Below are 16896 nucleotides of genomic sequence, written 5' to 3' on the forward strand. Positions count from 1 at the left end.
AGTGTTCCTATTTCTCCACATTCTCTCCAGCACCTGTTGTTTCCTGACTTTTTAATGATCGCCATTCTAACTGGTGTGAGATGGTATCTCATTGTGGTTTTGATTTGCATTTCTCTGATGGCCAGTGATGATGAGCATTTTTTCATGTGTCTGTTGGCTGTATGAATGTCTTCTTTTGAGAAATGTCTGTTCATGTCCTTTGCCCACTTTTTGATGGGGTGTTTTTTTTTCTTGTAAATTTGTTTGAGTTCTTAATCATGCTGCTATAAAGACACATGCACACATATGTTTATTGCGGCACTATTCACAATAGTAAAGACTTGGAATCAACCCAAATGTCCATCAGTGACAGACTGGATTAAGAAAATGTGGCACATATACACCATGGAATACTATGCAGCCATAAAAAGGGATGAGTTTGTGTCCTTTGTAGGGACATGGATGCAGCTGGAAACCATCATTCTCAGCAAACTATCACAAGAACAGAAAACCAAACACCGCATGTTCTCACTCATAGGTGGGAACTGAACAATGAGATCACTTGGACTCGGGAAGGGGAACATCATACACCGGGGCCTATCATGGGGAGGGGAGAAGGGGGAGGGATTGCATTGGGAGTTATACCTGATGTAAATGACGAGTTGATGGGTGCTGAGGAGTTGATGGGTGCAGCATGCCAACGTGGAACAAGTATACATATGTAACAAACCTGCACATTATGCACATGTACCCTAGAACTTAAAGTATAAAAAAAATAAAAATAAAAATAAAAATAAAAATAAAAAGAATTGCAAATCCTCCAGGAATGGCTTCGAGGCTTCAGTAAGTCACTTAGCACTCTAAGGGCTGGACTGCAGGGTCACTGGGGTCCTTTCAAGCTCCCAAATCCATGTCCCCACTTGTGGTGAGTTCCCTCTGCTAGAAGGGTTCAGCAGAGGTGAGGGATGGTGGAGGAGGAGTCTGTTACGGAATGAGAGGTTGTAATAAAGCAAGCTTCAAACAGATTAACCACTGGCACCTGAAGACCTCTAGCTACAGACGCACATCCACACTACATTAAAAAGTCCAAGGTAAAGTTCGTCCCTTTCTGTAGGCAGGCCCCAGAACATGAGCAGTCATTGTGTGGCAGTACTCAAATATGAAGCAGTCGCCCCGAAGAGCCAGGACACACATCTGTGAAGTTTTAAAGATTATCACCAAAAAAAAATTAAAGCACTTAAAAATGAAGGTGGAGAGCTCAGAGGCTCTGAGAACAAATTTACAAACATCTAAGGGTCCAAGAATTCCAGGTTGAGAACAAGTTGACCAGGTCACTCAGAAAGCATCAGATCTGGAAGGTTCTGTGAATCATGTATGGCACAAAAATTACCTGTTTGAGGTAAACTTCTAGTTTAGTTTACCTCCATGGAGATTTGATCATTATTGATTAAGGGTTGCTATTCAGCAACATTCACCATTGTGTTGTACCAGTCAGCATCTGTTCTGATGGGTCGGTACCGCAGTGTACTGGATCCTTACATGTTTACCACCACCTGGGCATAGGCGGAATAGAATGCATTGCTAGGGGTAAGCCCTGTGATATCCAACCTGCCCACCACCATTGTGAATCCCTGAAGCAGAGGCCAGTAGGTGCTATGGCTCTAATAAAAATAAACACCAGTGGTTAAATAATTGTAACATTTGTAATAACAATTGGTTTTTCATGTCTTTAATTTTGTTTGGCAGTATCCAAACTTCTATGAAAGAAAGAATGAATGAGGCCCGACATGATGGCTCATTCCGTTGGGAGGCCAAAGCGGGCAGATCACTTGAGGTCAGGAGTTCGAGACCAGCCTGGCCAACATGACAAAACTCTGTTTCTACTAGAAATATGAAAATTAGCCAGGTGTGATGGTGCACACCTGTAATCCCAGCTACTCAGGAGGCTGAGGCAGGAGAATCGCTTGAACCCAGGAGACGAAGGTTGCAGTGAGCCAAGATCGTGCCACCACACTCTAGCCTGGGTGAGAGAGCGAGACTTCGTAAAAAAAAAAATAAATAAATAAAAATGAATAAAAGAGAGGAAGAAGGGGAAAGAGAGAAACATTTAATTACAGCTCTTGTAGGTGAGTACAACTAGGCAAAATATATAGGAACCTCACTCAATCTACCTATTCCCTTCATAAACGTCTTGGCATACAATGACTATCACCACTGTCAAATAGCTGTGATCAAATCACCTGTTATTCCTGAACTCAAAATTCACACAGACATGCACACACAAATACAGACAAGCATAATGTTTCACAAAATCTTGGAGGTAACACTCTACCAACTGTGCACACCTCCCACTGAGGAGGAATGAGCCAAGGATGACTATTTTCTGGTGTCTGGATAGATCGACGACTCACAGCTGTAAACGCCCAGGGACCTCCGAAGTGCTTGCTGGAGGCCTCTAAAAACAACGTTTCCTGATTCTAGAATTTAACCTTACACAAGCACTAAGTTCTAGCAAAACAGAAATAGGAAATACACCAGAGGCTCAAAACTTAAACATCAAACCCCAAATGTTCCTGATGAAGGAGGTTTCACTCACGTCCGAGTGAAGAGACTGCCAAATAGGCTTTGTGTGAGCAATAAAGCTTTTTAATCACCTGGGTGCAGGCGGGCTGAGTCCGAAGAGAGAGTCAGCAAAAGGAGATAGGGGTGGGGCCATTTTATAGGATTTGGGTAGGTAGTGGAAGATTACAGTCAAAGGGGGTTGTTCTCTGGCTGGCAGGGGTGGGGGTCAGAAGGTGCTCAACGGGCGAGTTTTGAGCCAGGAAGAACCAGGAGAAGAAATTTCACAAGGTAATCTCATCAGTTAAGGCAGGAACAGGCCATTTTCACTTCTTTTGTGATTCTTCAGTTACTTCAGGCCACCTGGATGTATACGTGCAGGTCACAAGGGATATGATGGCTTAACTTGGGCTCAGGGGCCTGACAGGAAGTTTTATCAACAGCGTTTTGTTCAACTGAACTCAGAGCCAAGAGCTGGCCACCTTCTGCTGTGGACATCACGAGCCAGTGAGGGAAGAATTAGGTCTTACTCAGAGTATGTCAGGGGTACTGCTAGTGCTGAGTTGCTGCTAATAAAGTCAGCTGGAATTACGCACAAAGGAACTTAAGTTCTGCTATTTCTGTTGCAGTTACAACTAGAAGACTACCACCTAAAGGCCTTTATATGCACCTCAGCACAGTTAGATTTAAATAGATGCACACATACACATTCTTTTTCGTCTTCTCAACAGCTAATGTATTTCTCTACTTTACAGACAAGGCTGAAAAAAGCTAGCTTGATTTAGTTAGTGTCTCTGAGCAAAGGAATCACAGGACAACATGGAAATACAGGGCTTTGATCTCCAGATCCTTTGCTCTTTCCTCAGTACCTCACCATCCTTCGCTTGCCTTCACATGTCAGTTCTGCCAAATGGACAAAGACTGTGACCACTAGCTTTTAGCCCTGACTGTTATGAACACGGTTTTGGGAGATCATCCTGACACATGTGTAAGAATTAAAGAAAGAGGAAAGAAACATGAAAGGTGGCTTGACAGTCAAGGACAGGTTTATTTTAGAGAAAGCAAATTTGAAAGGGGCTTCTGGCAGAGTTAGGTCAGAGCCCACTCACTTACAGACTAAGAGTTTTTAAGGATTTAGGGTGGGAGAGTTTATCAGAGGCTTGGATTGTTTTTGTATCTCTTTGTTGTGCTTATCTGGGAGGAAGAGTGTGTCCGTTCCCATACAATCTTTCTGCAGCTGTAGGTATACCCTGCCCCCCTCCAGTCTGCTTTTAGCTTCCCTATCTTAGTGTACCTGAAGGAAAAGGAATGTGCTTATTAAGGCCCATTGTTTTACTGGAACCTATTGTATGAGGGCAAAGTTTGGCAGTTACCCAAGAGACTTCCCCCACCCCCTAACCTCTGTGCCAGAGCTGTCTTATCTGTATTTTACTCTCTTCTCTTTCTGGCTGCTTGCTGTTAGAAGGGAAGTGATTTCCTTGAAATGCATGAGGCTAGAAAGGGAACTGGAACTTAAAGTGGCGGTGTTTGTCTGAGATGAGATGACGGTGCTCCTGCCCTGTCAATATGGATTAGACATTCCCTCTGTCAAGCTACATTCAAATCCACGTGACAATCAGAGACATCGGAACAGTGTTCTTGTGAATATTCTTATAACAAATGTACTGTACATGAATTTGACTTTCACATAAATAATTATAAATGCAGGCACCACTGAGAATTGTTTTTCTTCATTCCTCGACATTTTTTTATGAGCATTCACATATCAAATGAAACGCTCCTAATGCCCTTCCATGCCCCAAGCCATTCCAGTTCACCTGGCTGAAGGAAAATCCAGTAAATGAGGTCTGCCAGCAGGTTGTTCACATCCCCAGGACTTAGCTGCCTCGTCTATAAACAAAGGCGTTAACCACAGGACTTTGGATCTCCCTATGAGGGCTCACCTTCAAGGGTTCAAAATACAGTTCCAGGAATTAACAAAGAAAAGTTCCTCTAGAAATTGAAAAAAAAAAAAAAACTCAAGTACATAAAAATATTCAAAATCTTAATGAAGAAAGCATCAAGACGTCCTTACAGAGCCACTCCCTTCAGGCAAGCCAGACATCCCCTCTGCCAAGAAGAGCCCAGTGATCCTGAGAACAGCTTCAGTCTCTGACACGCCTCTCTCCTCATCCCTCAGGCCAGAGGAGCAAAGTGTAGTAGTAGTGACAAGGTGGGGACTATCCACTGCAGTCTACACTGCAGTTGCCAACCCTGAGGACATCTGGCCAACAGAAAGGTGCTGGCCTGTAGATTGAGTCCTGATTCAAGCTTTGCCTGAAGCCAGTGTTATCCACTCCTGGGTTTCCATGTGAAAGAGGCAATAAATTCCCTTCTTTGCTTCAGTCAGTTTGAATTGGGTGTTCTGTCAATGGCATCTGAAACCCCAACATTGATTTTTTTTTTTTTTAAACAAGGTCTCGCCCTGTTGCTCAAGCTGGAGTGCAGTTGTGTGATCTTGGCTCGCCGCAGCCTCTGCCTCCCAGATTCAAGAGATTCTCTTGCCTCAGCCTCCCAAGTAGCTGGGATTACAGGTGCCCGCCACCACGCCTGGCTAATTTTTGTGTTTTTAGTAGTGAAGAGGTTTCGCCGTATTGGCCAGGCTGGTATTGAACTCCTGACCTCAAGTGATCTGCCTGCCTCAGCCTCCCAAAGTACTGGGATTACAGGCATGAGCCACCGCACCCAGTCCAACATGGAATATGACATCAGGTTATAAAGTTTCTGCTTGCAGAGCAGCTGAGTGTAAATGAGCCATCATCTTCCTACAGGGAAACCTGTCTCTAACCAAATAAAAACTTCCTATGTGAGCACCTTCCTTACACAAAAGCAGGAAATGGGCCTGGCATAGACCAAATGTTCACCTCACTAGATATGCAGAAGAGAAGTCTTAGGAAGGGGGAGAGTAGAGAGAGGGTGGCTGGACTGTAACCTCATTGTCCAATGTTCAAGGCCATGCAGAGGGGACACAGAATTATAACTAAGGGGTAGTTGTCTAAAGAGGCAATCTAAGCTCAGTCTAGCCTAAGAACGTGGTTCTTTGAACACCAGGGAATCTTAAAATGTCCCTGGTCCCCAGGTCAGACACAGTATTTCACACGTATAGTCCCAGAACTTTGAGAAGCTGAGGTGGGAGGATCACTTGAGCCCAGGAGTTTGAGACCAGCTTGGACAACATAGTGAAACCCCATCTCTACATTAAAATACAAAAGTTAGCTGTGCGTGGACACACACCTGTAGTCTCAGCTACTTGGGAGGCTGAGGTGGGAGGATCGCTTGAACCTGGGAGGTCAAGGCTGCAGTGAACAGTGATCCCACCACTGCACTCCAGACCAGGTGACGGAGCGACTCTGTCTCAAAAAAAAAAAAGTACCTGCACAAACCAAGGTCAATTACTCTCTCTTTAGGGTACACATCCAAAACCAAGGCTACAATCCAAGTCTTCAATAAGGAAAGTTTTCTGGCCAGGCGTGGTGGCTCGTGCCTATAATCCCAGTATTTTGCGGACAGAGGTGGGAGGATCACTTGAGTCCAGGAGTTTGAGACCAGCCTGTGCAACAAAGTGAGATCCCTCCGTCTCTACAAAAAATAAAGAATAAAAAATATCCAGGCATGGTGGTACACACCTGTGGTCCCAGCTACTTGGGAAGCTGAGGTGGGAGGATAGCTTGAGCCCGGGAGGTCGAGACTACAGAGAGCCGAGATTGCCCCCCTGCACTCCAGTCTGGGTGACAGAATGAGACTGTCTCCTAAAAAAAGAGTGTTTTCTAACATTTAGACTTGTCAAAAGAAAAAGAAAATCGGAATTGACTGTGTCAGAAAACAGGGTGTTTCCTGTTTCTAGAATGCCAAGTGGAGACCACCGATTCCTGTGCTGGGCAGGAGGCTGGAGGATACAGACAATGATTCGTTTGAAGTCTAAGAACCAACAAAAACTCTCTGCTATAATGAAAGTGCATCCAGGGGCACAGGGAATACTAGTTTTTTCCTTAGTGTGAAAGCAGGCTGGGGCATCTGTTTCTTTGTTCCCTGTTTGTCCACTCGTCGACTCACATCATCGTTGACAGCAGTGAGGATGGATAAGATGTCTTCCCGTCTGCAACAAAGAAGAAAACAATTTTTTTTTTAACAGAGTCTCACTCTGTCACCCAGGCTGGAGTGCAGTGGAACAATCTCAGCTCACTGCAGCCTCCACTTAAATTCAAGTGATTCTCATGCCTCAGCCTCCCAAGTAGCTGGGATTACAGGTGCCTGCCACCACACTCAGCTAATTAGTAAAGACAGGGTTTCACCATATTGCTTGCCCTGGCTGGTCTCAAACCCCTGACCTCAGGTGATCCGCCCACCTCAGCCTCCCAAAGTGCTGGGATTACAGGCATGAGCCACTGTGCCTGGCCCAGAGAAGAAACTTTTTTCAATCAGGAGGTAGAAACCACACACCAGGTCTTAGAAAAGACACCAGGTACCATGTACCAGGTCTTAGATCAACAAATATGCAGCAGATGCCACAGATACCAACAATGCCCTCTCTATCTGTAGCCTTGGGAGAGATACAAAGATAAACATGACACAATTCCTGAAGTTAAACACTTAGAATGCAGATATAAAACATTTACCAAGGATGGCATATACACAATATTCATAACACAAGGCAGAATGTGGTCGACACCAAATGAAAGGTCAAGCTTCCGCTGCAAGTTCAGAGGAGAATGCACTTCTAGTTGGGAGGGAGAGAAAAGGCTTCATGCAGGTGGTAGCATTTGAGCCTGCACTTGCAGGACATATAGCATTTAGCAGAACGTTCTCAGGGCGGGCAATACGTATCACTGGAAGCAAGCACAGGTTCTGAAAACAGATTCAGTTTTAAATTGTGGCTCCATCACTCATTCATTGTGTGCTCTTAGGCTGGTTACTCACTGCTGCATACCTCGGTTTTCCCAGCTCTAAAAGAGGAACCATAACAGTCCCCATCTTAGGGGTTGCTGAGAGCATCAAAGGATGTATATTGGGTCAAGCACTTAGAACACTGGCTACACTGTTCTGCTGATCATCATTTTTAGTATTAGTATGACTACCCTCATCCCCTCATCCTTATCCTCACTATTTTTCAGGGAAGGGATACAGGCCCCTACCTGCTCTCAATCCCTGCATCTTGCTTTGCACCTGCTCTCTATTCCCAAATCTTCCTGTGTCTGTTTTCTTCTTACCACTTAGTCTCACCTGAAATACTACCTGCACCAAGAAGCTATCATTATCCTGTTTTAATTTGTTCATGGCAGGGATCACTTCCTGAAATTGTCTCTTTTTGTTAGAGACAGGATCTTGCTCTGTTGCCCAGGCTAGACTGCAGTAATGCAATTGTAGCTCACTATAGCCTCAAACTTCTGGGCTTAAGCAATCCTCCTACTTCAGACTCCCTAATAGCTAGGACTACAGGTGCATGCCACCACACCTCGCTAATTTTTTTCTTATTAATTTAAATATTATTTATATTAATATTAAATAATAATTGAATAAAACTATTAAATAAATATTAAACAATTAAAATATTACTAATTTAAATATTAAACACTGAAAACTATAAAACATTGATGAAAGAAAGTGAAGAGAACACAAATAAATGGAAAGATATCTCATGTTCATGGGTTGGAAGAATTAATCTTGTTAAAATGACCACACTACCCAAGGTGACCTACAGATTTAATGCAGTCTCTATCAAAATACCAATGACAAGCCAAGTGCAGTGGCAAATGCCTGTAGTCCTAGCTACTCGGGAGTCTGAGGTGGGAGGATTGCTTGAGCCCAGGAGTTCAAGTCTAGCCTGGACAACATAGCAAGACCCTATCTCTACAACAAGACAAAACAAAAACAAACAAAAAAAATTACATTCTTCACATAAACAGGAAAAAAAATCCTAAAATGTATATGGAACCACAAAAGACCCCAAATAGTGAAAACAATGCTGAGCAAAAAGAACAAAGCTAGAGGCATCACACCACCTGACTTCAAAATATACTACAAATCTAGAGTTACCAAAACAGCATGGTACTGGCACAAAAACAGACACATAGATCAATGGAACAGAATATAGAGCCCAAAAATAAATTCACACACCTACAGCCAACTGATTTATGACAAAGGTGCCCAGAACATACAATAGGTAAAAGAAAATCTCTTCAAAAAACAATGCTGGGAAACTTGGATATCCACATGCAGAAAAAGTAAGACTGACCACTTATCTCTCACCACATACAAAAACCTACTCAAAATGTATGAGACTTAAATGTAAAACCTGAAACTATGAAGCTACTGCAAGAAAACATGGGGCAAACATATCACGACATTGGGTTGGGCAAGGATTTTTAAAATAAGACCTCAAAAGCACAGACAAAAAAGCAAAATCAGACAAATGAGATTACATCAAATTAAAACCCTTTTTCACAGAAAAAAAAAAAAAACAGAATGAAGAGACAATCTACAAATGGGAAAAAATATTTGCAAACTATACATCTCACAAGGGGTTAATATCTAGAATACATAAGGAACTTAAACAACTCAACAGCAAAAAAAACAAATAACCCCATTTAAAAATGGGCAAAAGACTTTAACAGACATTTCTCAAAAGAAGACATGCAAATGGTAGACAGGTATAAGAAAAAAGTAAATAGTTTAAGCCAAAATAAATGATTTCAACTCATTAGATTACGATAGAACATACTTACCAAATGCCCTCTATTTACATAAATATCATACGAGCATTTATCATATCACTTCTGGGGGTATTAATCTATCAATCCCACCTAATATCATCCCTCCTATGCCTAGAAGGAATGATATTATCATTATTCATCATAAATACCCTTATCGTTTTAAATATACACTTCATCCTAGCAAATATCATACCCATTACTCTACCAGTATTTGCTGCCTGCGAAGCCACGGTAGGCCTTGCTTCACTAGTTTCAATTTCCAACACATATGGTTTAGGCTATGTACATAACCTAAATTTACTTCAATGCTAAAAATAATTATTCCTAGAATTATACTACTACCAATAACATGACTCTCTAAAAATTATATAATCTGAATCAATATGGCTACCCACAGCCTAATCATCAGCTTCATTGCCCTATTATTCTTTAACCAATTCAACGATAATCTATTCAACTTCTCATTAACTTTCTCCTCTGATCCGCTAATATCACCCTTTCTAATGTTAACAGCCTGACTACTACCTCTTATAACTATAGCAAGCCAGTACCACCTCTCCAGTGAATCACCCCTATGGAAAAAACTGTATTTCCATATTGAGTTCCCTACAAATTTTTCTAATCATAGCATTTACAGCCACAGAACTAATTGTATTTTATATTCTCTTTGAAGCTACACTTATCCCTACCCTAATTATTACCACCCGATGGGGTAACCAACCAAAACACCTCAATGCAGGTACATATTTCTTATTTTACACACTAGTGGGATCCCTCCCCCTACTTATGATACTTACTTATGCCCAAAATATCCCAGGCTCACTGAGCATGATAATAATAACATTTAGTACTCAAGAACTACCAATCTCTAGATCCAACAATCTCATATGATTGGCATGAATAATGGCCTTCATAGTAAAAACACCCCTATACCAACTTCGCCTATGACTTCCCAAAACCCATGTATAAGCCCCTATTGCCGGCTCAACAGTACTTGCAGCAGCGCTCCTAAAATTGGGCGGCTATGGCATAATGCGACTTACCCTCATCCTCAGCCCTCTGACAGAACATATAGCCTATCCTTTCCTGATATTATCCTTATGAGGCATAACTGTGACAAGCTCTATCTGTCTACGACAAACTGATCTAAAGTCAGTCACTTATTGCATATTCCTCCGTAAGCCACATGGCACTTGTTGTTGTAGCTATCCTCATTCAAACCCCCTGAAGTGTTACCGGTGCAATTATCCTCATAATTACCCATGGACTTACTTCGTCCCTACTATTCTGCCTAGCAAATTCAAACTACAAGCGAATCCACTGCTGAATCATATTACTCTCTCGAAGACGTCAAACATTACTTCCACTAATAACCTTTTGATGACTCACAGCAAATCTCACCAACCTTGCCCTACCTGCCACTATTAATCTAGAAGGAGAACTCCTTGTAACAATGGCTTCATTCTCCTGATCAAACATTACTGTCATGCTCATAGGACTTAGTATATTAATCACAGCCCTTTATTCCCTCTATATACTTGTCACAACACAACGAGGAACACTAACATACTATATTAACAGCATTAAACCTTCCTTTACACTAGAAAACATACTAATATTTACACACCTTTCACCAATTCTCCTACTATCTCTAAATCCTAAAATTATTATAGGACTTACACCTTGTAAATATAGTTTAATCAAAACATTAGATTTTGGGTCTAATAACAGAAGTCCGCAACTTCTTATTTACCGAGAAAGTATGCAAGAACTGCTAACTCATGCCCCCATGCCTAACAACATGGCGTTCTCAACGTTTAGAGGATGAGAGTTATCCATTGATCTTAGGAACCAAAAATATTGGTGCAACTCCAAATAAAAGTAATAATCATGTATTTTTCCATTACTATAACAACCTAATCTCCTTAACCTTACCAATTATTATTACCTTTATCAACTCTCGCAAAAAGAACTCATATCTATACTAAGTAAAAACAGCTATCACATGCACTTTCACCATTAGCCTCATTCCCACAACATTCGTGTGTACAGACCTAGAAGCCATCATCTCAAACTGATATTGAACAACAATCCAAACCCTAAAAGTCTCATTAAGTTTCAAACTAGACTACTTCTCCATAATGTTTATTCTAGTAGCACTATTAATCACTTGATCTATTATGGAATTCTCAATATGATACATAAAGTCAGATCTGAACATTTATCAGTTTTTCAAATACCTACTTATTTCCTCACCACAATATTAATTCTAGCTACCGCCAACAACCTTTTCCAACTTTTTATCAGATGAGAGGGCGTAGGAATTATATCTTTTCTACTAATTGGCTGATGACATGGCCAAGCAGATGCTAACACAGCAGCGTCCAAGCAATTCTATACAATCGCATTGGTGACATTGGCTTTAATTTTAGCTATAGCATGATTCCTCTCATCCTCCAATACATGAGAGCCTCAACAAATACTTATCCTTAACCCTACCCCCAACCTTCTTCCATTAATTGGTTTTCTCTTAGCAGCAGCAGGAAAATCAGCCCAACTTGGCCTCCACCCCTGACTTCCTTCCGCTGTGGAAGGCTCAACCCCAGTCTCAGTCCTGCCTGACTCTAGCACTATAGTTGTGGTGGGAGTTTTCCTACTTATCCGCTTCCACCCCTCAACATCACTAATCATCACGGAAATGCAAATCAAAACCACAATGACAGCTGGGCGCGGTGGCTCAGGCCTGTAATACCAGCACTTTGGGAGGCTGAGGTGGGTGCATTACTTGAGATCAGGAGTTCCAGATCAGCCTGGCCAATGTGGTAAAACCCTGTCTCTACTAAAAATACAAAAATTAGCCAGGTGTGGTGGCACATGCCTGTAATCCCAGCTGCTCGGGAGACTGAGGCAGAAGAACTGCTTGAACCTGGGAGGCAGAGGCTACAGTGAGCTGAGATTGCACCACTGCACTCCAGCCTGACAGAGCGAGATGTTGTCTAAAAAACAAACAAAACAAAAAACCCATAGTGAGATGCCACTTCACTCAAGTTAGAATGGCTATTATCAAAGAAACAAAAGCAAACACATGTTGGCGAGGATCTGGAGAAAAGGGAACACTTATGCACTGTTGGTGGTATTTAAATTAGTACAGTCATTATGGAAAATAGTATGCCAGTTCCTCATAAAATTACAAATAAAAAATACTATATGATCCAGCAATCCCCATACTAAGTATACAGACAAAGAAAATGCAATCAATATGTCAAAGAGATATCTGCACTCCCTATTTACTGCAGCATTATTTACAATAGCCAAGATATGGAATCAACCTAAGTGTCCAAAAATGGATATATGGATAAAGAAAATGTGATATTTATAAGCGACAGAATACCATTCAGCCATAAAAAAGAAGAAAATTCTGACATGTCTGACAACATGAATGAGCCCAGAGAACATCATGTTAAATGAAATAAGCAAGACTCACAAAAAAATCTGCATGTTCTCATTCATGTGGAATCTTTGTTTAAAAAGTTGATATCGTAGAAGCAGTGAGTAAAACAGCAATTATGGAGATGAGAGGGAAGGAGGGAAGGGAAGATGAGGAGAGGTTAGTCAGTGGGTACAAAGTTACAATTAGATAGGAGGAATAATCTCTGGTGTTCTATTGCACAGTGGGGTGACTATGGTTAACAGTAAGGCATTCTGAGTTGGGCACTGTGGCTTGAGCCTACAATCCTAGCTACTTATAAGGCTAAGGCAGGAGGATTGCTTGAGCTCAGAAGTTCAAGACCAGCCTGGGCAACATGGTGAGATCCCATAGTTAAATCAATCGATCAATCAGTAAGGTGTTGTATATTACAAAATAGCTAGAAGAGAGGCTTTTAGAGGTTCTCACCACAAAGAAATGATAAATGCATGAGGTGATGGATACACTACCCTGATTTGATCATTATACAACACATATATGTATTGAAATATCAAATTATAACCCTGAAATATGTAGTTATGAAGTATTAATTAAAAATAACAAAGAAATTTCTGGAGTACCAAAAAAAAACCAGACATTGCTTAATTATGCATGTATACTGTCTCCTTTTAATATTGTTGAATTTTTAAAATAATAATAATTTAAATATTCACATATTTTTATTATCTGTCCTTCCTTTACTGGACTTTTAGCTCCCTGGAGAGCAGATTTTGTCTCTCTTGTACACAACTGCACCTCCAGCCCCCAGTTCGGTACCCAGTACAGTAAGCACATAGTATGACCTCAATAAATATTGCCTTGTTACTGAAGCCATAGACATTAGCCTCTGATGTCTGTGATGAGGATGGAGGGGCTGGTAAAGAAGAGAGAAAAGCAAAGTTGACTCAAGACTCCAATCCTGAATTCCCAGAAGAGCACTACGGCCATTCCTTCAAATGGAAATTCAGGAGCTCCTGGAGAAGGCTGGGAAGATGAGCTCAGAAACATGTATGCTGAATGTGAGGTCCAAGGGCTAAACAGAGGTAGGATATCTAGCGGGCTGTTAATGAGATGGGCTCAAGCAAGTCATTCATTGGCCCAGCAAATGTTTAACAAGCTCACAATATATCAGGTCAGGGGCTGAGGATATAAAGTTAAATGAAACAGGGTCTCTGCCCCCCAGGAATTCAGAGACGAGTGGGCCAGAGATGGCAACTTTGGAGACGTTTTCATGGAGGTGCCCATGGCCTCTAGATATAGCTAAAGCTGCCAAGAGGAGAGCATGTGGCAAAGACAGAAGGCAATCTGTCAGAGCAGTGGCAAATAGAATGCCAAAGATAGCACATAAGTGCTCAGGAAATAGGAGTGAGTGATAAATAAACAAAGGAACAAATAAAAGGCCCCCATGCTTTTGTTCACACTACTCCCTCTGCCCAGCATATCTTTCACCTGATTCTTTACCTAACGTCTATTTGTCATTTCTAGAAGCTTCCTCTCATCCTTCATATCTGGGCAAGGTAGTCATTCTGCATGTTCCCGTAACACCTATACTTCACAATGTGCACTTACCAGCTGGGGATGCCCTTCCCCGTCTGTTTGTCTATCCCTCTAGCTTATAAGCAACCTGAGGGCAATGACCCTGTCTTTTTTTTAACTTTATCTTCCTTTCCAGGTCCAGGCTGGTACTCAATACAAGGTTGCTAGATGGATGGATGGATGGATGGATGGATGGATGGATGGATGGATGGATGGATGGATGGATAGATAGATAGATGGATAGATGGATAAATAGATAAACAGAAAGGTAGGCAGATGGATGAACAGGTACATGGACAGAACAATTTAGAACTCTCACCCTTACCAAAGGTGTTGAATGAGAGTAAAATAAAAAATAAATAAAACTAATTAATTAAAAATGAAAGAAAAAAAAGAACTCTCACCTTGGGACCAAGACCTTCAGATGATTACACAGAGATTGAATATACCAGCTGCCTTCCTCCACATGCCGAAAGGATACATAGCCTGGGACAGTGGCCAGACCAAGTAGGAAGTCAGCCTCGACGGGAATACTGTCCTGCAGGGAAGTGGGTGCCTGCTCAGGGTTCAGAGCATCTGCTTCGATGGATTTGGAAAGCTGTATCTTTTCACCTTGGCAGGCCTGGATGAAAAAGAGTTTAGGTTTTTCAGCCAGTCCAGGGCACTGCAGGGCTGTGAAGTGAGACATGATTTCCCGAATGGGAATGAGGGCCTCATCCGAAGAGTAGACAGCTCCGTCTTCCCCATGGGTCAGAATACAGAACACAAAGCAGTCCCCGTCGGCATGGGCTGGATTGCACTTCTCCTTCTGCAGGACCTCCTCCATTTCCCCTTTCGTCACATTATTGTATATATGCACTGTGAACCCAAGCCACTGGAACACACCCTTCAGGATCTCTGTTTAAAAAAGAAAAAAAAAAGGAGAGAGAGAGAGAGAAAGGGGAAATAAAAAAATGATGCAAAACAAAAGGAAGAACTTAAACAAGGCCGGGTGCAGTGGCTCACACCTGTAATCTCAGCACTTTGGAAGGCCGAGGCAGGTGGATCACTTGAGGTCAGGAGTTTGAGACCAGTCTGGCCAACATAGCAAAACACCATCTCTACTAAAAATACAAAAATTAGCCAGGTGTGGTGGCTCACACCTGTAATCCCTGCTACTCGGGAGGCTAAGGCATGAGAATGGCTTGAGCCTGGGAGGCAGTGGTTGCAGTGAGCTGCAACTACACCACTGCACTCCAGCCTGGGCAACAGAGCAAGACTATGTCTCAAAAAAAAAAAATGAAATGATGCTAATAGTTACAAAAATTGCACAGCAAATAGCCTAAAGCTTTGGATTATTTTTATTTTCATAACCATAAAATCTTACAATGAATCTCCTATCATGTAATACCCAGTGTTGTCACAACAGTCCTGAGAATTGGCAGTGGCCAGTGTTTCATTTCATCTGTTTCACAGTTGAAGAAGCTGAGGTCTCTTGACTCTCCCATGATCACACACCTAGTTAGTGGTGGAGTTGGAGCTCACACCCAGGTTGTCTCGTGCCAGTCCAGCATGCTTTCCCCCAGTACATGCTCTCCTCTATTCAGAATTGTGAATAGTCAAAGACTCTTGCTACTCTTTAGCAGACTGGGTGATGCCCCAGGGATATACAAGAGGCTCAGAAACATAATAATCATCCTTACACATATATGGAAAATAAAAGTCACAGAAAAAAATGTGAAAATAAAAAATAATTTTAAGATCCCCAATTTGCACTTGATAAACTATGCTAGACTTTCTTACCAGCATCTTTATGGGTTCCTCGTCTGTCCCGCAGGGAGATAAAGCTGTGGTTGTTGACAATGACACAGAGGCCTCTGTGGTTCCGATCCATCCTGTACGTAGGTGCCCACTTGAAGAACAGATAGAGCCAATTAGTAGGAATCCTCATCTTAGGGCCTTAAATGTTTCTAACCAACCATACCAATGGGTCCACTGTGAGGAAGAGCAGGATGTATCTCTCCATGCCAGTTGTTTAAACCATGTTTGTTGTTGTTGTTGTTGTTGTTTTGCAACAGAGTCTCACTCTTATTGCCCAGGCTGGAGTGCAGTGACACAATCTCGGCTCACTGCAACCTCTGCTCCCAGATTCAAGGGATCCACCTGCCTCAGGTGCCCACCAACACCCCCAGATAATTTTTTATTTTTGGTAGAAGTAGGGTTTCACCATGTTGGCCAGGCTGGTCTTGAACTCCTGACCTCAAGTGATCTGCCCACCTCAGCCTCCCAAAGTGCTGGGATTACAGGCGTGAGCCACCATGCCTGTCCAAAACCATGTTTTTATACTCTAGTCTAAACCCCTTGGAATATTTATGCCACATTATTTCCAAAGTCACTTTTTTTTTTTTTTTTTTTTTTTTTTGAGACGGGAGACTCGCTCTGTCGCCCAGGCAGGAGTGCAGTGGCGCGATCTCGGCTCACTGCAAGCTCCGCCTCCCAGGTTCACGCCATTCTCCTGCCTCAGACTCCGGAGTAGCTGGGACTACAGGCGCCCGCCACTGCGCCCAGCTAATTTTTGTATTTTTAGTAGAGACATTTGAAAGACTGGGGATTCTGACCACTCTGCAA

General features: G+C 42.2%; 2 protein-coding genes across 2 annotated transcripts in view; one reads left to right on the forward strand and one right to left on the reverse strand.

Annotated features, from left to right (window-relative positions):
• PPIL3 (peptidylprolyl isomerase like 3) overlaps positions 1 to 16896 on the forward strand; it is a 448181-nt gene that overhangs the window by 89772 nt on the left and 341513 nt on the right. The gene's annotated exons all lie outside the window — the stretch shown is intronic.
• The window catches only part of CASP10 (caspase 10), a 41901-nt gene continuing 26701 nt past the window's right edge, over positions 1697 to 16896 (reverse strand). Inside the window, exons 8-10 of the mRNA XM_050750632.1 lie at positions 16072 to 16180; positions 14694 to 15186; positions 1697 to 6673 (exon numbers count right to left, since the gene is read on the reverse strand). Coding sequence (XP_050606589.1) covers positions 6520 to 6673; positions 14694 to 15186; positions 16072 to 16180 — 756 coding nt within the window. The 3' untranslated portion in view covers positions 1697 to 6519. The remainder of the gene's footprint in view (positions 6674 to 14693; positions 15187 to 16071; positions 16181 to 16896) is intronic.

Source organism: Macaca thibetana, chromosome 12 (genome assembly GCF_024542745.1).
Source record: "Macaca thibetana thibetana isolate TM-01 chromosome 12, ASM2454274v1, whole genome shotgun sequence".
Lineage (NCBI taxonomy): Eukaryota > Metazoa > Chordata > Mammalia > Primates > Cercopithecidae > Macaca > Macaca thibetana.